The following is a 23,764-nucleotide window of genomic DNA, read 5'->3' as shown; positions in this document are numbered from 1 at the left end:
TGAATAAAGATCAAGATTGATCCAGTTGCTTATTGTTGGATCATAGAGATCTCTTGATATATTAATCCTAGCAATTGCTGGCCATTTAGCTATATCACAAATAGCCCTGGAAAGCTCTTTCCAGGTGCTTGTCTTAATCGACATTCCACACAGGACATGTGTCTAGTTTCACATGAATGGAGCATGATAAGAAAGGTGTAAATTGGTGACAGTCAGGAACTGGGAGTCCACCAAAGGAACAGTATTCTCTAGTCATTGCTGTAAAGAGGGAGGTGGGGGAACAGAAGAGTTAACCATTAGAGTGCTTTAAAAAAAATAGCAAAATTAAAATCAAAGGACAGTTTTTATACTGACTGATGGTTGTACCAGGGAAAACTATTATATTTGTAAAAGTTTGCTACTTTTACCCTAACCTTATCCATTAAAGATGATAGTATGAATGAAATTGTAGAGTTGAAAGGTAACTTTTATAAATCGAATTAACATTCTCAGTGTATGTGAAAGCTGAAACCAAAAGATTTTAACTGACCCAAGCATGCAAAAATAACTTCTGGACTGAGATTATAACTAGGTTTTGTCATTTTTATTCTAGTATTTTTTAAAAATAGATTTTGCAATGTCTACTAACACAAGTCCACTGTAAAGTATATTTAATATTTTTGGAGTGGAAAGTGAATTTAGAGTTTCCTTTTCCTGTCCAGTTCCATATTCTCACTTTATTTATGTGAATCTGAGGTCCAGTAACTTGCCCAAGGTGACATAGCTAGTTAAAGGCCAGTTTTAGTGTTATGTTTTAGCAGGTCATTCATACGTTAGTGGCAATCAGTCTAGCTAGTGATCAGAGTCAGTTTTTGAGGAATAATTTTTCAGAACACTCAGATGAATGTTGTGATTTATGTTCCTTTTAAGAGGCATCAAATAATGGACTCTGTTCATATCAGTCAGTTTTTAAAGTGCCAGGAACAATTGCTGCTGAATGGTTTGCATGCCGAATAGGCCAGTGCAGCATTTGAACCTGTTATAAGAGTAATCATGTGAAAGCCTGGCTGTCTATAGTAGGGTAGCTCTGTGTTTCCAGGGACAAGATAGTTTGTGCATTAATAAGTCATGTGTGTTAATATTTGTGATGGCACAGAATATCTCCTTCTGCCACAATCAGATAGTAACTTTCATTTGATATTTTTCTGATAGTGATATAATACTTAGTGACATAGAGTTTGAAAAAAATACATATGGATATACATGTGTATGTGTGTGTATACACTTATTTTAAGGTAGGAAATTGTTGGAAAGGAAGCAATAGGGTTGTGCACAGTTAAGTATACCAAGAATTTCCAACTCTAAATTAAATCCTGGTGTGAAAAGAGCGATTTTTTCTCCCCTTATATGTGTATCTGATCTGGATGATTACTCATTTGTAGGGAACACTATCAGATTACGTATTTGCCCTGTGTTCACACCCAACACCCCCTACCCCCATCACTCACAAAAGCTAGGCTGACCTCTATTTGTACCTAGGTTGTAGCCTAGCCCTTCTCCCTTCTGATTCATTCCTCGGCCTTTTCAGATTAGGATTGGTCCATCCTGGCCTTCTCTTCAGGCCTCTGTTCTCCTTTCTTTTATGCTGTGTACTTATTTGTGTTTATTTGGTCAACGTTTTAGCTTTGGAGGCTAAGAGCTCACAAACCGGTACTCCTAGAATAAGTTCTCACTATGTATTCTCTACAGTTTATCACCCTCAAGGGATGGAAAATTCGTTCTCGGGGAGCACAAATATCTTTCCTATCTGCCTCTGTTTTTATGTGTAAAACACAGATGTACATGCAGTACATAAACAGATATACAGTATATGTATCATTTTAAAATTTCATAGGTGCAAATGATTCGGAAAAATACGCCTAAAAAAACTTAGCCAGCGGGCTTCCCTGGTGGCACAGTGGTTGGGAGTCCGCCTGCCGATGCAGGGGACACGGGTTCGTGCCCCGGTCCGGGAAGATCCCACATGCCGCGGAGCGGCTGGGCCCGTGAGCCATGGCCGCTGAGCCTGCGCGTCTGGAGCCTGTGCTCCGCAGCGGGAGAGGCCACAGCAGTAAGAGGCCCGCGTACCGCAAAAAAAAAAAAAAAAACAAAAAAAAACTTAGCCAGCAATAATGAAATAAAGGTTGAGAACACTGTTCTACACCTATATATATCTATATCCTTTCCCAGCGTCTCCACTTAGATGTTATTCAAAAACTTCAAGTTCACTTGTCCCAAACTGAAACAATTCTTTTTTCTCCACCCCACCCAAATCTTCTTCTCATTCTTTCTGTCCCGTTTCAATAGATGTCATCATGTGGGTTTCCATGCCCACCCTGTCCCATTATCTCATGCCTAAGGCATTACCTCATCTCAGGCTGTTTTCTTTCCCTGCCTGGATTATTGCTACAGCTTTTAAAATTATTCTTCTTGCTCTGTTTTTACCCTTGCTCTAATCTTTTATCCACACTGTGCTACAAGGAGCTTTCTAAAATGTACGTCTGATTAGGTCTCATCTAGTTTAAAACCTCCCAGTTCTTAGGGACCAGAATCCTATATCCATAGCATGGTCTGCCTTTCTTTTAATTTTCTGGCCTTCTCCTCATATTTCTTTCTACTCTCCCTACTTCCCCCTCCCCGCAACATGTACTTTTATTTTGGAGTCACGTGGACTCCTCTAAAGTGCCACTTTCTTCCTCATCTATGGTCTTTTTCAAATGCTGCTCCATCTGCCTCTGATACTGTGACTTTGAGTTTTTTCCTTCCCTTCCCCAACCCATACAACTTCCTGCCTGCTGGTGTTCAGTTCAGGTGCCCTGTCCTCCTAGGCATACTGTATGATTATTTTTAGTATACTCTTTGTCACACAGGGGAAATGCATATTTTCTGGGGTTTCCCCCCCGCCCCCACTAAATGGCTTCTTGAGGAATGACTTATTGGTTGTTGCGTCTCCGACTCCTGCCGTACCCAGTAGGCATTCTATAAATCTGTGCCAAATGAAAAAATGAGCAAGCATGTGGGATTGTTTCAAGTGTTGATATTATATACATTCCCAGGTTGTCCTGTTTTCCTGGGCATTTCACCATATTTTTTTTCCCCCATGCAACATTGCATACTAGATTGAATTAAGCTTATTCCTTCTTTACAGTAAATATTAATGACTTAGACCAAACAACAGTATATGAAGAGTAGCTTTTCAAGTGTTTAAATAGTGGCTTTTCAAAAATAGCATTAACTAATTTTACAGCTCATTTATTTCTTATCTATAAAAAACAGTATTAACATTATTTAAGTAGAGAGACTATCAACATATTTTTGACTCTCTGTATTTTTTCTCCCTCTCATTCTGTTTAGCTAAAGGACACAAAATCAGCAGATCAGAAAACAACACTACTACATTTTCTTGTGCAAATATGTGAAGAAAACTACCCTGATATCCTCAATTTTGTGAATGATTTGGAACATTTGGACAAAGCTAGTAAAGGTTTGTGCTTTTACAGAAAAGACTTTCGTGCTCTGGGTCTTCAGTTGGTACAGAAAATAATGTCTTTTATTTGAACATACTTGCCACTTTGTCACTGTGTTTTCATACTGAATATGCCATTTTAAAAATAGAGAGAAAGTTGTAGGACATTTACTTTATCAATTGTCATTATTGAAGCTATGACTTTAATTTTCTGACTGGATAGTGAGGCCCTATATACAAAAACATATCATTTTGCAGTTGTTTTTTTTTTTTAACATCTTTACCAGAGTATAATTGCTTTACAATGTCAAGTTAGTTGCTGCTGTATAACAAAGTGAATCAGCTATATCTATACATATAACCCCATATCTCCTCCCACTTGCGTCTCCCTCCCACCCTCGCTATCCCACCCCTCTAGGTGGTCACAAAGCACCGAGCTGATCTCCCTGTGCTCTATGGCTGCTTCCCACTAGCTATCTATTTTATATTTGGTGGTGTATATATGTCCATGCCACTCTCTCACTTTGCACCAGCTTACCCTTCCCCCGCCCCATGTCCTCAAGTCCATTCTCTACCTCTGGGTTTTTATTCCTGTCCTGCCCCTAGGTTCTTCATAACCATTTTTTTTTTTTTTTTAGATTCCATATATACGTGTTAGCATATGGTAGTTGTTTTTCTCTTTCTGACTTACTTCACTCTGTATGACAGACTCTAGGTCCATCCACCTCACTACAAATAACTCAATTTTGTTTCTTTTTACGGCTGATTAATATTCCATTGTGTATATGTACCACATCTTCTTTATCCATTCACCTGTCAATGGACACTTAGGTTGCTTCCATGGCCTGGCTATTGTAAATAGTACTGCAATGAACATGGTGGTGTATGTTGCTTTTTGAATTATGGTTTTCTCAGGGTATATGCCCAGTAGTGGGGTTGCTGGGTAATATGGTAGTTCTATTTTTAGTTTTTTAAGGAACCTCCATACTGTTCTCCATAGTGGCTATATCAGTTTACATTCCCACCAACAGTGCAAGAGGGTTCCCTTTTCTCCACATCTTCTCCAGCATTTATTGTTTGTAGATTTTCTGATGATGGCCATTCTGACCAGTGTGAGGTGATACCTCATTGTAGTTTTGATTTGCATTTCTCTAATGATTGGCGATGTTGAGCATCCTTTCATGTGTTGTTGGCAATCTGTATATATTCTTTGGAGAAATGTCTATTTAGGTCTTCTGCCCATTTTTGGATTGGGTTGTTTGTTTTTTTCATATTGAGCTGCATAAGCTGCTTGTATATTTTGGAGATTAATCCTTTGTCCGTTGCTTTGTTTGCAAATATTAGCTAAAGGACACAAATTTCTCCGATTTCTCCCATTCTGAGTGTTGTCTTTTCATCTTGTTTATGGTGTCCTTTGCTGTGCAAAAGTTTTTAAGTTTCATTAGGTCCCATTTGTTTGTTTTTATTTCCATTTCTCTAGAAGGTGGGTCAAAAAGGATCTTGCTGTGATTTATGTCATAGAGTGTTCTGCCTATGTTTTCCTCTAAGAGTTTGATAGTGTCTGGTCTTACATTTAGGTCTTTAATCCATTTTGAGTTTATTTTTGTGTATGGTGTTAGGGAGTGTTCTAATTTTATTCGTTTACATGTAGCTGTCCAGTTTTCCCAGCACCACTTATTGAAGAAGCTGTCTTTTCTCCATTGTATATTCTTGCCTCCTTTATCAAAGGTAAGGTGACCATATGTGTGTGGGTTTATGTCTGGGCTTTCTATCCTGTTCCATTGATCTATATTTCTGTTTTTCTGCCTGTATCATACTGTCTTGATTACTGTAGCTTATAGTATAGTCTGAAGTCTGGGAGCTTTATTCCTCCAGCTCCGTTTTTCTTTCCCAAGATTGCTTTGGCTATTCAGGGCCTTTTGTGTTTCCATACAAATTGTGCAATTTTTTGTTCTAGTTCTGTGAAAAATGCCATTGGTAGTTTGATAGGAATTGCATTGAATCTGTAGATTGCTATGGGCAGTATAGTCAGTTTCACAGTGTTGATTCTTCCAATCCAAGAGCATGGTATATCTCTCCATATTAACAAATTGAAGGAGAAAAACAATATGATCATCTCAGTAGATGCAGAAAAAGCTTTCGGCAAAATTCAACACCCATTTATGATAAAAACTCTCCAGAAAGTAGGCATAGAGGGAACTTACCTCAACATGATAAAGGCCATATATGACAAACCCACAGCCAACATCTTTCTCAATGGTGAAAAACTGAAACCATTTCCACTAAGATCAGGAACAAGGCAAGGTTGCCCACTCTCACCACTCTTATTCAGCATCGTTTTCGAAGTTTTAGCCACAGCAATCAGAGGAGAAAAAGAAATAAAAGGAATCCAAAACAGAAAAGAAGAAGTAAAACTGTCACTGTTTGCAGGTGACATGATACTATACTTAGAGAAAATTAAAGATGCTACCAGAAAACTACTAGAGCTAATCAATGAATTTGGTAAAGTTGCAGGATACAAAATTAATGCACAAAAATCTCGTGCATTCCTATACACTAGTCATGAAAAATCAGAAAGAGAAATTAAGGAAACACATCCATTTACCATTGCAACAAAAAGAATAAAATACTTAGGAATAAACCTACCTAAGGAGACAAAAGACCTGTATGCAGAAAACTATGAGACACTGATGAAAGAAATAGAAATTAAAGAGGATACAAACAGATGAAGAGATATACCATGTTCTTGCATTGGAAGTTTTGCAGTTTAAACCTTCTGAATACCTGCCAGCCCCACCTTCTGCTGCTAAGCCACTTCCACTGTGTCCAGTGCAGTTCTCTTTGGATGAGTCATTCATAAGCACCTGGGATGATTATGCATCTGAGCCAAGCACCTGTAGTCAGTGTCCCCCTTGGCCTGATTCTGAATCTCCATCTGCCTACCTTGCAAGTAGAGCCCGCTTCCTTTGCCCCAGTAGGCACCAAACTGCCATAGATTCCAGTCACTCCTTCGTAATAGCTCAGTTTCTAAGCTCCTTCTTAGCCCCTGCTGTGGGCTTAGATCTGGTTACAGAAAGGGTCAGAGAAAGGATAGTCCTATTATTTATATTTGGTTTGAATATGACTTATGCAGTTTTTTGAACATCTGAAGCATCCAGGTTATATATCACATCAGTTCTGTGGGAAAAAAACTTTACTTGCCTCAAAAAAAAAATGAATTTACAAATACACATTTGGGTGAATATATACAAATGTATAGATATACATTTTGGAAGACATCTCATTTGGTCTGGGAGAGTATCTCTATTCTTTTTGTACAGGCCAATGGTCATTTGTCAACTTAAAGAAAGATACTTTGTTCCAGTAGTATAGTGAATTTTTCTTTTAAATTAAAAAAAAATCACTTTTATCATTTCATACCCTGTTTATTTTTTTGAATTTAATTTTATTTATTTTTTATATACAGCAGGGTGTTATTAGTCATCAGTTTTATACACATCAGTGTATACATGTCGATCCCAATCTCACAATTCATCACACCGCCAACCCCAACCAACACCCACTGCTTTCCCCCCTTGATGTCCATACGTTTGTTCTCTATGTCTGTGTCTCAATTTCTGCCCTGCAAACCGCTTCATCTGTACCATTTATCTAGGTTCCACATATATGCGTTAATGTACGATATTTGTTTTTCTCTTTCTGACTTACTTCACTCTGTATGACAGTCTCTAGATCCATCCACGTCTCAAAAAATGACCCAATTTGGTTCCTTTTTATGGCTGAGTAATATTCCATTGTATATATGTACCACATCTTCTTTATCCATTCATCTGTCAGTGGGCATATAGGTTGCCTTCCATGACCTGGCTATTGTAAATAGTGCTGCAATGAATATTGGGGTGCATGTGTCTTTTTGAATTATGGTTTTCTCAGGGTATATGCCCAGTAGTGGGATTGCTGGATCATATGGTAATACTATTTTTAGTTTTTTAAGGAACCTCCATACTGTTCTCCATAGTGGCTGTATCAATTTACATTCCCACTAACAGTGCAAGAGGGTTCCCTTTTCTCCACACCCTCTCCAGCATTTGTTGTTTGTAGATTTTCTGATGATGCCTATTCCAACTGGTGGGAGGTGATACCTCATTGTAGTTTTGGGTTTTTTTTTTAATTATTTATTTATGGCTGTGTTGGGTCTTCGTTTCTGTGCGAGGGCTTTCTCCTGTTGTGGCAAGCGGGGGCCACTCTTCATCACGGTGCTCAGGCCTCTCACTATCGCAGCCTCTCTTGTTGCGGAGCACAGGCTCCAGACGCGCAGGCTCAGTAGTTGTGGCTCACGGGCCTAGTTGCTCCGCGGCATGTGGGATCTTCCCAGACCAGGGCTCGAACCCATGTCCCCTGCATTGGCAGGCAGATTCTCAACCACTGCGCCACCAGGGAAGCCCTCATTGTAGTTTTGATTTGCATTTCTCTAATAATTAGTGATGTTGAGCAGCTTTTCATGTGCTTCTTTGCCATCTGTATGTCTTCTTTAGAGAAATGTCTATTTAGGTCTTCTACCCATTTTTGGATTGGGTTGTTTGTTTTTTTAATATTGAGCTGCATGAGCTGTTTATATATTTTGGAGATTTATCCTTTGTCCGTTGATTCATTTGCAAATATTTCTCCCAGTCTGAGGGCTGTCTTTTCGTCTTCTTTATGGTTTCCTTTGCTGTGCAAAAGCTTTGAAGTTTCATTAGGTCCCATTTGTTTATTTTTATTTTTATTTGCATTACTCTAGGATGTGGGTCAAAAAACATCTTGCTGTGATTTATGTCAAAGAGTGTTATTCCTGTGTTTTCCTCTAAAGGTTTAATAGTGTCCGGTCTTAAATTTAGGTCTCTAATCCATTTTGAGTTATTTTTGTCTATGGTGTTAGGGAACGTTCTAATTTCACTCTTTTACATGTAGCTGTCCAGTTTTCCCAGCACCACTTATTGAAGAGACTGTCTTTTCTCCATTGTATATCCTTGCCTCCTTTGTCATACATTAGTTGACCATAGGTGTGTGGGTTTATTGCTGGGCTTTCTATCTTGTTCCACTGATCTGTTTCTGTTTTTGTGCCAGTACCGTATTGTATTGATTATTGTAGCTTTGTAGTATAGTCAGAAGTCAGGGAATCTGATTCCTCCAGCTCCATTATTTTCCCTCAAGTCTGCTTTGGCTATTCGGGGTCTTTTGTGTCTCCATACAAATTTTAAGATTTTTTGTTCTAGTCCCATAAAAAATGCCATTGGTAATTTGATAGTGTTTGCACTGGATCTGTAGATTGCTTTGGGTAGTATAGTCATTTTCACAATATTGATTCTTCCAATCCAAGAACATGGTATATCTCTCCATCTGTTGGTATCATCCTTAATTTCTTTCATCATTATCTTATAGTTTTCTGCATGCAGGTCTTTTGTCTCCCTAGGTAGGTTTATTCTTAGGTATTTTATTCTTTTTGTTGCAATGGTAAATGGGAGTGTTTCCTTAATTTCTCTTTCAGATTTTTCATCATTCGTGTATAGGAATGCACGAGATTTCTGTGCATGAACTTTGTATCCTGCAACATTACCGAATTCATTGATTAGCTCTAGTAGTTTTCTGGTGGCATCTTTAGGATTCTCTATTTATAATATCATGTCATCTACAAACAGTGATAGTTTTACTCCTTCTTTTCCAATTTGTATTCCTTTTATTTCTTTTTCTTCTCTGAGTGCTGTGGCTAGGACTTCCAAAACTGTGTTGAATAATAGTGGTGAGTGTGGACATCCTTGTCTTGTTCCTGATCTTACAGGAAATGCTTTCAGTTTTTCACCATTGTGAATGATGTTTGCTGTGTGTTTGTCATATATGGCCTTTATTATGCTGAAGTAGGTTCCCTCTATGCCCAGTCTCTGGAGAGTTTTTATCATAATTGGGTGTTGAATTCTGTCAAAAGCTTTTTCTGCATCTATTGAGATGATCATATGGTTTTTATTCTTCAGTTTGTTAATATGGTGTATCACATTGATTGATTTGCATATATTGAAGAATCCTTGCATCCCTGGGATAAATCCCACTTGATCGTGGTGTATGACCCTTTTAATGTGTTGCTGGATTCTGTTTGCTAGTATTTTGTTGAGGACGTTTGCATGTATATTCATCAGTGATATTGGTCTGTAATTTTTTTTTTTTTTTTGATAGTATCTTTGTCTGGTTTTGGTATCAGGGTGATGGTGGCCTCATAGAATGCGTTTCCGAGGGTTTCTTCCTCTGCAATTTTTTGGAAGTGTTTGAGAAAGATGGGTGTTAGCTCTTCTCTAAATGATTGAAATAATTCACCTGTGAAGCCATCTGGTCCTGGACTTTTGTTTGTTGGAAGATTTTTAATCACTGTTTCAATTTCATTACTTGTAATTGGTCTGTTCATATTTTGTTTTTCCTCCTGGTTCAGTCTTGGATGGTTATACTTTTCTAAGAATTTGTTCATTTCTTCCAGTTTGTCCATTTTATTGGCATAGAGTTGCTTTTAGTAGTCTCTAGGTTGCTTTTATTTCTACATTGTCTGTTGTAACTTCTCCTTTTTCATTTCTAATTTTATTGATTTGAGTCCTCTCCCTCTTCTTTGTGAAGAGTCTGGCTAATGGTTTATCAATTTTGTTTATCTTCTCAAAGAACCAGCTTTTATTTTTATTGATCTGTGCTATTGTTTTCTTTGTTTTTATTTCATTTATTTCTGCTCTGATATTTATGATTTCTTTCCTTCTGCTAACTTTGTGTTTTGTTTGTTCTTCTTTCTCTAGTCCCTTTAGGTGTAAGGTTAGATTTTTTAGTTGAGATTTTTCTTGTTTCTTGACGTAGGCTTGTATAGCTATAAACTTCCCTCTTAGAACTGCTTTTGCTGCATCCCATAGGTTTTGGATCGTTGTGTTTTCATTGTCGTTTGTCTCTAGGTATTTTCTGATTTCCCCTTTGATTTCTTCAGTGATCTCTTGGTTATTTAGTAATGTATTATTTAGCTTCCATGTGTTTGTGTATTTTACGTGTTTTTCCCTGCAATTGATATCTAATCTCATAGCGTTGTGGTCAGAAAAGATGCTTGATATGATTTCAGTTTTCTTAAATTTACTGAGAGTTGAATTGTGACCCAAGATGTAATCTCTCCTGGAGAATGTTCTGTACACACTTGAGAAGAAAGTGAAATCTGCTGTTTTGGAGTGGAATGTCCTGTAAACATCAGTAAATCTACTATTGTGTCATTTAAAGCTTGTGTTTCCTTATTAATTTTTTGTTTGGATGATCTGTCCATTGGTGTAAGTGAGGTGTTAAAGTCCCCCACTATTATTGTGTTACTTTCGATTTCCTCCTTTATAGGTGTTAGCAGTTGCCTTATGTATTGAGGTGCTCCTATGTTGGGTGCATATATATTTATAATTGCTATATCTTCTTCTTTTTGGATTGATCCCTTGATCATTATGTAGTGTCCTTCTTTGTCTCTTGTAACATTCTTTATTTTAAAGTCTGTTTTATCTGATATGAGTATTGCTACTCCAGCTTTCTTTTGAATTCCACTTGCATGGAATATCTTTTTCCATCCCCTCACTTTCAGTCTGTATGTGTCCTTAGGTTTTGAGTGGGTCTCTTGTAGACAGCATATATATGGGTCTTGTTTTTGTATCCATTCAGCAAGCCTGTGTCTTTTGGTTGGAGCATTTAGTCCATTCACGTTTAAGGTAATTATCAATATGTATGTTCTTATGACCATTTTCTTAATTGTTTTGGGTTTGTTTTTTTAGGTCCTTTTCTTCTCTTTTGTTTTCTGCTTAGAGAAGTTCCTTTAGCATTTGTTGTAGATCTGGTTTGGTGGTGCTGAATTCTCTTAGCTTTTGCTTTTCTGTAAAGCTTTTGCTTTTCTGTAAAGCTTTTGATTTCTCCATCGAATCTGAGTGAGATCCTTGCTGACTAGAATAATCTTGGTTGTAGGTTTTTCTCTTTCAACACTTTAAATATATCATGCCGCTCCCTTCTGGCTTGTAGAGTTTCTGCTGAGAAATCAGCTGTTAACCTTATGGGAGTTCCCTTGTATGTTATTTGTCGTTTTTCCCTTGCTGCTTTCCATAATTTTTCTTTGTCTTTAATTTTTGCCAATTTGATTACTATGTGTCTTGGCTTGTTTCTCCTTGGGTCTATCCTGTATGGGACTCTCTGCACTTCCTGGACTTGGGTCGCTATTTATTTTCCCACGTTAGGGAAGTTTTCGACTTTAATCTCTTCACATATTTTCTCTGATCCTTTCTCCTCTCTTTTCCTTTTGGGACCCCTGTAATGTGAATGTCGTTGCATTTAATGTTTTCCTAGAGGTCTCTTAGGCTGTCTTCATTTCTTTTCTTTCTTTGTTCTTTATTCCGTTCTGTGGCAGTGACTTCCACCATTCTTTCCTGCAGGTCACTTATCTGTTCTTCTGCCTCAGTTATTCTGCTATTGATTCCTTCTAGTGTAGTTTTCATTTCAGTTATTGTATTTTTCATCTCTGTTTGTTTGTTCTTTAATTCTTCTAGGTCTTTGTTAAACATTTCTTGCATCATCTCGATCTTTGCCTCCATTCTTTTTCCAAGATCCTGGATCATCTTCACTATCATTATTCTGAATTCTTTTTCTGGGAGGTTGCCTATCTCCACTTCATTTAGTTGTTTTTCTGGGGTTTTTTCTTGTTCCTTCATCTGGTACATAGCCCTCTGCCTTTTCATCTTGTCTATGTTTCTGTGAATGTAGTTTTTATTCCACTGGCTGCAGAATTGTAGTTCTTCTTGCTTCTGCTGTCCTCATACCCTGTTTAAATTGTTTCTTCTATAAAGTGGGGATTGTAGCACTTTTTTTTGCAGAGAGGTATGTGATTGGATGAGATGTTCTTTCACACTTTTTCCTGAGATATATGTTTCTTTGAAATGTATATCTCATATAGTCTGTTGAAAAATTAATTTGGAAACAATTAATATGGATCTTTAAGGCAAAAAATAAGTCTTTTAACTTTTCACTCTTGCATCCTAATGTTCTAATGGATTACTCCTTACTTTGCCCTTGTGTACCTTAAAATGTTCATGGCATAGTAAGATAATGTCCCTTTGTATAGCTGTAAGTGTTTTAAGGGAATTTAAGAAGGGAAAATAATCCAAATCATCTTCTCATATTAAACAATGTGAGACTGGGCAAAAAGGCACAGAGGAAAAGAACATTAAAAATAACTCACAGAGGGCTTCCCTGGTGCACAGTGGTTGAGAGTCTGCCTGCCAATGCAGGGGACACGGGTTCGTGCCCCAGTCCGGGAAGATCCCACGTGCCATGGAGCGGCTGGGCCCGTGAGCCATGGCTGCTGAGCCTGCGCGTCCGGAGCCCGTGCTCCGCAATGGGAGAGGCCACAACTGTGAGAGGCCCACGTACCAAAAAACTAAATAAATAACTCACAGATACTCGCAATAGCTTTTACGTGATTAGTTCATTAACTCAAGGAAGGCACCTTTCTTAAAATGAGTTTTCTGGAATTCTGGAATAAAATTTAAGTAAATGGGATGAAAAGGAATTGAAAATACATGTTCTTGATGAATATTTAGCTTGATAAGCAACAGAGTACTAGGTGAAGAAGTGCTACCTTCAAGTGCCTTGAAATATAGAGCAATTTCTTTTTCTGGGGAATAGATGGTTAAGTAGTTAATAGCTTACATCAGCATTAGGTTTTTAGCAAAGATAAAATCAATGTGGGCATTTTCTCATAATAGCAGTTTGAATTTCTGGTCACTTTACTATTTTTCCTACTAGTTCTTAAACAAAATAGTAAGCTGGAACATACTTCTCTTTCAGATGTATTTTTTATTGTATAATACATTTTCTAGCAGTTTTTGCATGAATTAAGATAAATGTCATTTATCTATTTTGACTCATTTGATTGTACTTAAAATTCTGTATAAATATTATAATATTTTGCTTTTGAAAAGTATGTAACTTTCAGAAGGGTTTGCTTGCAGAGTTGTAACTTGGTAATGATATTCTTCTGTTTGTTTTCTTTTTTGGTGTTTCTGTGGGGCATTTTGGGGCCTTTAGGGGTTTTAGTTTCCATCTTTTACAGCGGAGGCATGCATATGTGTATGGGCCAGCAGATACTGAGAATATGTTTCACAGGGAGCAGCCAACTTCATATTTGAAATAGAAAAGCCATTGCTGAGAGATTTTTTTTACAGTGTAGGTGATTGTTGAGCTAGATTTCTTTTCATGAGTTTATTACCCTATTAATGAATGAGATTTTAGAGGAATTAATGTAGTCTTGGATGAAATAAGTCTATGTTTTCTTTGGAAAATTTCAGTGCTCTTATATTATACATCATCATTTGAAAGTTTCCAGATTTGAAATCTCCTCAGTGAGCTATCACATGAATTTAAAAGTACCTTTGTTTTTGAGACATAACATATCCTGGCCATTAGGTACTCCTGGATCAGCAGGGGGAGCTTTCATTGTAACTAATGAGCTTACCCGTATGACAGTTTTCAAGAATCTACTTCATTAGGGCTGCTTCTTTGCTAAAAGATAATGGCTTACAGCTTTTCTGTTGTATTTCAGTGAAAATATTTTTTGATCATTATTGTATTTCTGTATACCATTGTAATATTTCTTTTCTTTATGGACTTCTAAGGGTTGAGTACGTTTTTCCCTTGTCTAAACAGTTGAAATTAATGAACTCTAATCTATGATGGTTTTATTGATTTTTTTCACAATAACCTGTTTCATATTAATTTGGAATGACGTTTTATTAATGAATAGAAAATATGACCAAACTTTGGGGGGATTTGGAGTGTATTAAAATAATACCAAGGTAAATTTACAATGTCACCTTGTTCAGCCCGTGTCTTTTTTAAGGTATTATAGCTCTTCCATATATTTCCATTTTTCCCTAAATAGTTAACTCTGAATTCTAGAGATACCATGCTAGTCTAGTCTGTAACTCACTTGTTCACTCATTCATTTAACAAGCATGTGTTGTGTGATTACTGTGTCAGAAACTGTGCTCTGTCTTGCTGCTGGTCCAAGGTGTGGTTTCTGTGTCTTGGTGCAGCCCCGGTTACCTCACTCACATCTGACTTCTGTCCCAACTGTCTCCTTTCTTTATATACGCAACTTCCTCCCCTTTTTCTATGCACCCTCTAAGTATTGCTTATATTATTAGCCTAATACTGAGTCCTTCTCTTTTTTCTCTCTGTAGCTTCTCCTTAGGTGATCTCTTTAGTCTCCAAGGGCTTAAATAGCATCGTTACATTAATGACTTACAGATTTATATCCCAGACTTCCTTCTGAGCTCCACACTTGCATATCCAGCAGCTTACTTGCCATCTCCAGCTACACTTCAGTGTGTATATCATGATGTGCTGTAAAATGTGGCTCTTGATTCCTACTCCCTTACTCTGTCCTCCCCAGATTTTATTTACTTGAGAAAAATCCTTTTTGACTCAGTTTCTTCTGATTTCCTTTTTCTCATTTCCCCTGCCTCCTAGCCTTCAGCACATCAGCTGAGAGCTGTGTGGTAGGTTCTGTGGGAAGTGGCAGCTGTGGCCTAGAATGTTGTCTAGATCTCTCCTTTGTCAGGTACCTTAAAGCAAATGTCCCTTTCCCTTTGGTACTTTTTCCTGATGCTTGCTGGGAACCTCACCTAAGTTTATGTGTATTCCAATCTTTCTTTAATGATAAATTCATAGGTTTTCCAGAAAATCTTAAACCACTATTCAAGAACTACTACTCTAGATTAGAGACTATTCCTGGAACTGCTGGGAATGAAATTAGCTTCTTGAGAAAGGACAGTATTCAGTGTATTATCAGAGTGGATTTAATGATTGCCCATTTTTAATTTTTTTCACTTTTTCCATTTCCACATTTTCAACTTTCAGGAGCATTCTTTGATGTTTTATATTTGAGTTTTTGTTTGCTCTGTTTTATAGACCTCTCTGCTTTTAAGATTGTTTGTTTGCTTTTCGCTAGTAATACCTTGGTCTGGCCCAAATATTTGTCTAGTCAAATACATCTCCTGGTTTTCAATTCCTCATGACTTTCCAACATTTTATGATAAATGCCTTACTAAATACTGAATGCTTGTCTTTTATTCACCTATTGTGAGCACTTAGAATGCTTAATTTCCAGGTGGCTGTCACCTGGAAATGCAGAGTGTTTGAAAATTTCAAATTCATCTGCTGTAACAAGCAAAAAGCATTTTCAAAGGCTTCCGTTAACCTCCTTATGCTATAGACTTCCAAAAATGCCGATTAAAATGTATTAGCAAGTTGGATATATATTTTAGATATTCAGTATTAGTTATTAATTCAACTGCATTTTATATTTTAAGTGTATATTGTAAATATATAAAAATGTTTATTATGCAACAAAATTAACAACACAACCAACATGGTGTTAGTTGGAACCATTAAGTCATGGAGATTAAAGTTGGGGCCTCATAATTTTGCAAGATAAATAAATTCTTTTGATATTTTAAACCAATTGTAAAGTATTAAGAGTTTTATGAAAATACACATTCTTAGTGTATATTTCTGGCAATACAATGAAATAATTTGACAGGACACATTGTTGATGGTGGGGGCATTTATAGTAAGATAATTTAGTTACAGAAGACAACCATGTAGGATATTGCTTTAATTGTCAATAAAGAGCACAAAATATATTCTGTTATGGGCTGAATTCTGTCCCCATATATTGACGCCCTTTGTTTGTTGAAACCCTGACCCCTGGTACCTCAGAATGTGACTGTATATGGAGAGAGGGTCTTTAAAGTGGTGCTTAAGTTAAAATGGGACCCATAGGGTGAGCCCTAGTACAATCTGACCTGTGTGCTTATAAGAAGAGGAAATTTAGACCCAGAGAGACATCAGGAGTGTGCATACCAGACCAGCCATGTGAGGACACAGAGAGAAGGTGGCTACCTACAAGCCAAGGAGAGATGTTTCAGAAGAAATCAAACTTACCAACATTTTGAACTGTGAGAAAATAAATTCTATTGTTTAAACCACCCAGTCTGTGGCATTTTGTGATGGCAGCCCTAGCAAACTAATCCAATAATTTAAGACATTCTTCTTGCTTAGTTTTTTGGCTTTAGAATAGAGTGGCCTATACTGCATGATTTTTTACTTTATCAGATAAGTTGAAGAAACAGCCCTAGACCTGCTGTGTTGGATGTTCACTAGTAATCAGTTTAGGAATAGCAAAGGTTCTTACACAAGCCATGAATTATCACATGATTTTAAGTAATTCCAAGTATGCCTCAATTCCTTTTTATGAATAGACGACACATAAATTAGTACATATATGAGGAAATATTGAGGCATTCTAAATAAATATATTCATGAGCATTTACATTTAATTTTCAGGGTGAGATCTGTGGCATCTCCTGGATCTTATTTTAAAATGCATTCATTTACACTGAACTAAGTGTACTAGGTTTTTGTTTTGTTTTATCATGTCTTTTACTCATTATATCCCTACATATATTTCTTTACCACTTCTCCCTGTTTTACTACTTTAATAGTTGTAATTTTCTTATAAGCAAGTAGTTAACAAAGACTAGTAACACTCTGAACTATCTGTTGACAGTTTTCTAAATGTGAGGTATAAATAGATGGTTTTACCTTTTTTTTTTCCATTGTCCTGTGGAAATAGTGAAAGTATTCGATGTCTCCTACTTGTGTACCATTGATTCCACATATAGATGAAGAGTAAGAAGCTATGTCTGGAAAGCTAGTTTATGACTCCTATGTAGTTATATCTCAAATATTTTGACTGTCTGTAGCCATCTAATACATATACTCAGGGACTGTAAAACAATTTTAATATTACTACAAGCTAAATATAATTTAAAAATAAATTTATTTTTAAAAGGCAATTCACATGTAGGTTTCCATATACTTACTAAAAGGGCTATATATATAAAATTTTACATTCAGCAAATTAATACTTTTAACATAAAAAGTTATGATGAAATATAACTGAACCATTCCAAGGTAATTGCAGGATTTATGAAAAATATTTATAGTGTACTGGGAGTGCAGTGTACTGGTAAAGAGCCACTAGGTCCAAGTTGTTTGATGAGCAACATTTTATTTAAGTCCTGCCAGTTTATTTCCAAGGATTATCTATGTAGATTGGCATCAGAAGTTTAAATTGGAGACCTGAGTGTGATAAGGTTGTATTACACTATTTTATGGTGCAAATATAAACTATTTTGGAAGGCAGCAGAAAGGAATATAGACAGAACATGGCCAAAATCTCTAGAAGGATTAAGGCTTCTTTAGAGTGACGTTGAAGAACACTGACATGGAGGAACTACTTGCAGCTAAAGATTGCTTTTTAAGATACTGAGCTAGGAACATTTCCTGAATTGGCTGCTGCTTGGGCTGATAGATGATGATGAAGGAGAAAACCACACCAGGAAGACCTCTGTATCTTTTTTGGAGGTTAGCAGACTGAAAGTGGCATCAATACAGCATTAATCTTTTCAAGAAACTAACAGTTTACAGTGTTTGCAGATTTTTGGCCAGCTACAGATTTGAAATAGCTATTTGAATAGTTCTATCAGTGTCACCTATGAGCCATAGCTAACATCAAGTAACAGGACAGGATCAACAGTGACGACCAAGGTCTTGGAGCTTTCTTAGACTGCTGGCTGGGAAGCAGTATTTATTGCACTTCAGTTTTGCAACATGAAGTGAGAAATTACAAACCAGGTAGATGAAAGAAAATTTTCCAGCATTTTGAAGGATAGCTTAACATAACAAATCTGTATACTATAAAGAAACCTAAGCAGTGGATGGAGCAAACACAGTTATGGCTGTCTGTTGAATCTCATTGCTCACAAAACTGACATGTTACCAACTGGGTGAAGAGGCATGGAGCTGATAAGATGCTGAAGGTAGAATTGCCAGCTGCTTCCCAAAACCAGACTGTGTTTATATAGCTTGCAAAATCTTGAATTAGTAGTTTTAGTTTCCTAGGGCTGCCATAAACTATCGCCACATACCAGGTCACTTTAAACAACATAAATTTATTCTCTAACTGTTCAGGAATACAGAAATCTGAAATCAAGGTGTCGGTAGGATTGGTTTCTTCTGTAGTCTCTCGGGAGAAACCATCCAATGCCTCTCTCTAAGCTTCTAGTGGCTGCCAGCAATCCTTGGCATCCCTGTGCCTCTATTTTTATATTGCTTTCTTCTCCATGTCTTTGTATCCTCACATCTCTTTTTAATGACAGCAATCACTTGATTTAGGGCCCACCCTAGATCCAGGATGGTTTCATCTTGAGATCTTTAACTAATTCTCTTTGCAAGACCCTGTTTCAAAATAAGTCACTTTCTGATGTTCTAGATGGACATGGAGTTTGGGGGACACTATTCAACCTGCTCCAGTCATCCTTGTCATCACTCCTATAAGTGCATGGAGGCAGCACCATCATCTCTGAGTATTATGAAATAGTTAAGGGTAACTGCACTGTTAGCTTTATATATAGAAAGCGTTTATATTATGTTGTGAAATGTTTTGGTGTTTAAGGGTTATTGTTGATGATGAGCTTCGAAATACCTTTTTCTTATATCATCATATGCAAATACTGAAGCAGTTAAAGCTGAAATTCATAATATGCCGCTGAATTTAAGGAGTTTTTATTGATAGACAGTGACAATTACAGTAATTCCAATAAATGATTTCAGTGGTGAAATAAAAACGTGATAGAGGCATTATATTATAGGAGAGGCTGTTGTTACAATCTTGGACTCTGGAGCTAGACACCTGGGGTTCAAACCCCAACTCTGCCCATTGCCAGAGGAATAACCTTGGATGAGTTTCTTATCCTCTCTAGGACTCAGTTTTCTTATATATAAAATGGGGATAATAGTAGTATTAATTTAGAGGTTTGGTGTGATGATTAAATAGGGTTGTATGTGTACATATTTATAAAGGTTGTATGTAGCACCTAGTAAGCACCATGTAAATATTCTCTACATTTGTTGTAGTTGTTTTTCAGTGATTATTTTTTTTTAACATCTTTATTGGAGTATAATTGCTTTACAATGGTGTGTTAGTTTCTGCTTTATAACAAAGTGAATCAGCTATACATATACATATGTCCCCATATCTCTTCCCTCTTGCGTCTCCCTCCCTCCCACCTTCCCTATCCCACCCCTCTAGGTGGTCACAAAGCACCAAGCTGATTTCCCTGTGCAATGCGGCTGCTTCCCACTAGCTGTCTGTTTTACGTTTGGTAGTGTATATGTGTCCATGCCACTCTCTCACTTTGTCACAGCTTACCCTTCCCCCTCCCCATATGCTCAAGTCCATTCTCTAGTAGGTGTGCATCTTTATTCCTGTCTTGCCCCTTGTTTACACATATCTGCCTATGCTGTCATTAATGATGCAGGTAAACATGGATATAATATATTATTATAGAATTTTAATATATATTCTCGAAAATTGTTTGAACGGATTCCAACTGTCTTGCCTAAAAATCATGCAAGTTTTAGAGTACAAGACCAAGAATTCTGTAGATTTGTGTTATTGAAAAACTGTTGTACTTTCTAAAAATTAGATAATAATATACATAGAGGAAATTGCATAAATCATAAATGTACAGCTCAATGCATTTTCTCCAATTGGACATAATAGCATAAGGAATGGAATATGGAAAGTGGATTCTATTTACCCTTCTGTGCTTCAGCCTGACACTATTTTTAATTCATATTTTGAACTTTGGTATAAAATTTCTTTTGAAAAAGGGTTCCTACTACTAAACAACCTTTGAAAACAACTAGTCTCCAGCAACTCTTCAACAACTTATAGTTATTTTTTTCCTGGAGGTATTTGCATGTTATGTAAAATCAAATTTATCAGCTCAGAATTATTGAGGAGTGCCATATGGAAATATGAACTAATACTGAAGATAGATGATAGAAGTAATAAAAACATCTAAACAGATGTTTACTCTCCTTCATAGGAAAACCTAAAGAAAACGTCTTTTTAGATAATCTTCCCCTCTGTCCTCAGAAGCAAAGATTTAAAACTGATCAGTTGGGAGACCCTTGTGTCACGTAAATATGTCTGTCACCTTGATGGCAGCTTCTCAGTAGCTGTCTGTCAAACTATATATTTTATGGAAAAAAGAACTAGTGCTTATTAATAGTTTTTGATGTTTTGACCCTATCAGGAAAGAATTCTTTCCAAAAAGTTTATCCACCTCTTGCTGCATGGCAGACACTGTCCTAGGCACTTGTATTAATAAGGATTAGACAAACACAAAAAACCAAAAACAACCAAACAAAAAAGAATAAGCATTAGACTGACTTTAAGTGACAGGAAAAAAAGTAACAGTGGTTTAAATAAGATTCGTTCATTCAGTATTTCATGAGTTGTTTTCTGAATGACTCTTCTGTCTCAGGTTCCATTTGGGGTACTGGATAGAGTAGTATATGAACACAAAGGAAAAAGTCTCTACTCTCTTGAAATTTACATTTTAGGTAGTGGATACAGAACAAAGAAAGAAGTCAATGTATATTATGTCAGGTGGTTAGCTGTGGAATCCTAGGCCAGATGTTTTTTTGTTTGTTTTTTGGAATGTAGGTTGGGAGGTCAGAGAAGGCCCCATAGAGAAGGCCTTTGCGTGAAAGCCTGACAGAGGAGTGAGGAGACATGACAAGGTATGTGAGAGAAGCACTCTAGGCAGAGGGAAGAGCAGGTGCCTAAGCCCTAGATATGGATGTGAGACTGGATCAGAGGGAGGCGGGGGTGGGGAGGGCATAATAGGAGATACGGTCAGAAAGGTAGCAGATCCAATAGGACATTATTGGCCATTATAAGGATTTTGACTTGGCTCTGAGATGGGGAGCCATTGGAAGGGCTTTGAGCAAAAGAGTGACATCTGACTTGCATTTTCAAAGGATTGCTTTGGCTGCTTCTTTGGGGAAAAATGTAGAGGAACAATGGGCAGATGCAGTGAAACCAGTTTGATGCTGTAAGAATAATCCAGGGGAGAGAGCATGTTGGCTGGGACCAAGAGGTTGTAGCAAGGGTGGTGAGAAGGATTTAGGCAATGCACCTACATTGAAGGTAGAAATCAACAGCATTTACTCTGTGATTGGCTGTGTGGGGTATGAGGGAAAGAGAGGAGTCATAACACCAATCATTTACTGAGGTGCAGGAGCAGATTCCAGAAGGAAGATAAGTTCCAATTTGAAAATGTGAGTTTAAGATGCCTATCAAATATTAAGTAAACATACTCAGTGGGCAGTTGGAGTTCAGGGGAATTCCAAGCAGGATCTAAGCAGGAGAAAAAATTTGGAATTTTTCAAGTTTAGAGATATGCATGCAGTCTAGGACTTGTTAGGCTGCATGGTCTCCAGTAGCCATACATGAAAACTCATCTCATAATTTGCATGTCAGTTAGTCTATCCTTAATATTTATCATGGGACACATTAAAAGCAGCCACACCTCCCTCCCACAAACATGCACACAAAACCATTATCTTGAGGGAATATTTTGAATATTGTTACAAACATCTCTATTATGGGCCTCTTTTCTTTAATATTTACCATTTTCTTGAACATCTTATTTGCAGAAAGGAGTTTTCAAATTCTTATAGGTAAACATGATTTTCCATTAGATAGGCTTCTCCCACTAATATTGTTTTCTCTTGTAAAAAGGTTGTTATGCCTTTAGCACCCTCTTTATAGTCAGAGAGGACAAGGCTACTTCTTTTCTGCCCAGAGTGGGGGAAATGGGTCAGCAGAACCGACTGGAGCCCTTTCACTGGTTGTGCTTGTCATTTCCTCTGCTTGCCTTCTGCCTACCTGTCCTCTCTCCAGACTCCATAACAAATATAGGCAATTCCCTTGCAGTGTGATGTATATAAAAAAGGTAACAGCAAAACCATCATTGCATGTATAGATCTTCCTTGACTTATGATGATGTTACATCCAGATAAACCCATTGCAAGTTGAAAATACCATAAGTTGAAAATTCATTGAATACACCTAACCTACCAAAGTTCATAGCTTAGCCTGGCCTAACTTACACATGTTCAGAACACTTACATTAACCTATAGTTAGGTAAAATCATCTAACACTAAGCCTATTTTATAATAAGGTGTTGAATAGCTCATGTAATTTATTGAATACTGTGCTGAAAGTGAAAACCAGAATGGTTCTCTGGGTACAGAATGGTTTGTAAGCGTATCGATTGTTTACTCTTGCATGGCTGACTAGAAACTGCGGCTTACTGTCCATCATCACAAAAGTGTGTACCACATATTGCTATCCTGGGAAAAGGTCAGCATTCAGTGTATGAAGTATGGTTTCTATTGAATGCATAGCTCTCCCCACCGTCGTAAAGTTGAAAAATTGTTAAGTGGAACGTAAGTCAGGTCCTCTGTAGTACTGGGTTGGACAAAAAGTTCATTCGGATTTTTCTGTAACATCTTATGGAAAAACCCAAACAAGCTTTTTGGCCAACCCAATATAATAAGTTAATTAGGGAATGCAAATTATAATGTATTATTATGTGGAGTTCCATCAAGAATCAGAACAATGGGAAGAAGGAAAAGCTGAGCAGAAGACAAGCTGAGGGTGACTGGCCAGTCACTTAGCATTGCTTCTTTCAGTTTACACCTTTGCCTGTTATAAACCAAGCTGCAATTTATTTTGAGTTTCTGCTTTTTTTACCATCTTATTTCAGTTTTATGCTTTTCCATCAACATAATGAATGTTATAATGATACTGTAGATCTTAGATTTTGTTCTAGGCCTATTTAATGTTAGGGATTTCTTTTAATGGTACTGAGGTTTTTGTCCATCTTGTCCATTCATTTTATTATTTTTAATGTGCATTTGTGAAATATTCTTACAGCTTTATTAATACCTTTATTATTACATATGTCTAGGAAAAATCACTATGTTGAAAGCTTGAAATGCTATAGGCCCTAGTTTCTCTCACAGAACAATTGTGTCTGGGAGCATAGGGAGGGTAATTTAGTTTGAATGTTTACAGTTTTTTGTTAATAAGTTGCTGTTTAAGCATTCTTTAAAGGAATCAACTTCCCTGAAATGTATCATGGTATGTAAGAATGACTGTGACATTTCTTAGTAAGCTTGTTATAAAATAATGACCAATACCTCCAGGAGATATTCATAGACAATTATTATTTAATTACAGAGATTACTTAAATGTATACAATTTCTCCTTTTTTATTTGA

At 37.0% G+C, this 23,764-nt stretch overlaps 1 protein-coding gene across 1 annotated transcript in view; it reads left to right on the top strand.

Moving 5' to 3' along the window:
- DIAPH3 (diaphanous related formin 3) overlaps positions 1-23,764 on the top strand; it is a 574,550-nt gene that overhangs the window by 320,944 nt on the left and 229,842 nt on the right. The window contains 1 exon segment of the mRNA XM_032611534.1: positions 3,373-3,502. Coding sequence (XP_032467425.1) covers positions 3,373-3,502 — 130 coding nt within the window.

Source organism: Phocoena sinus, chromosome 18 (genome assembly GCF_008692025.1).
Source record: "Phocoena sinus isolate mPhoSin1 chromosome 18, mPhoSin1.pri, whole genome shotgun sequence".
Classification (NCBI taxonomy): Eukaryota; Metazoa; Chordata; class Mammalia; order Artiodactyla; family Phocoenidae; genus Phocoena; species Phocoena sinus.
Note: the sequence above shows the minus strand (reverse complement) of the source record. Positions and strands in the feature narration are given on the sequence as shown.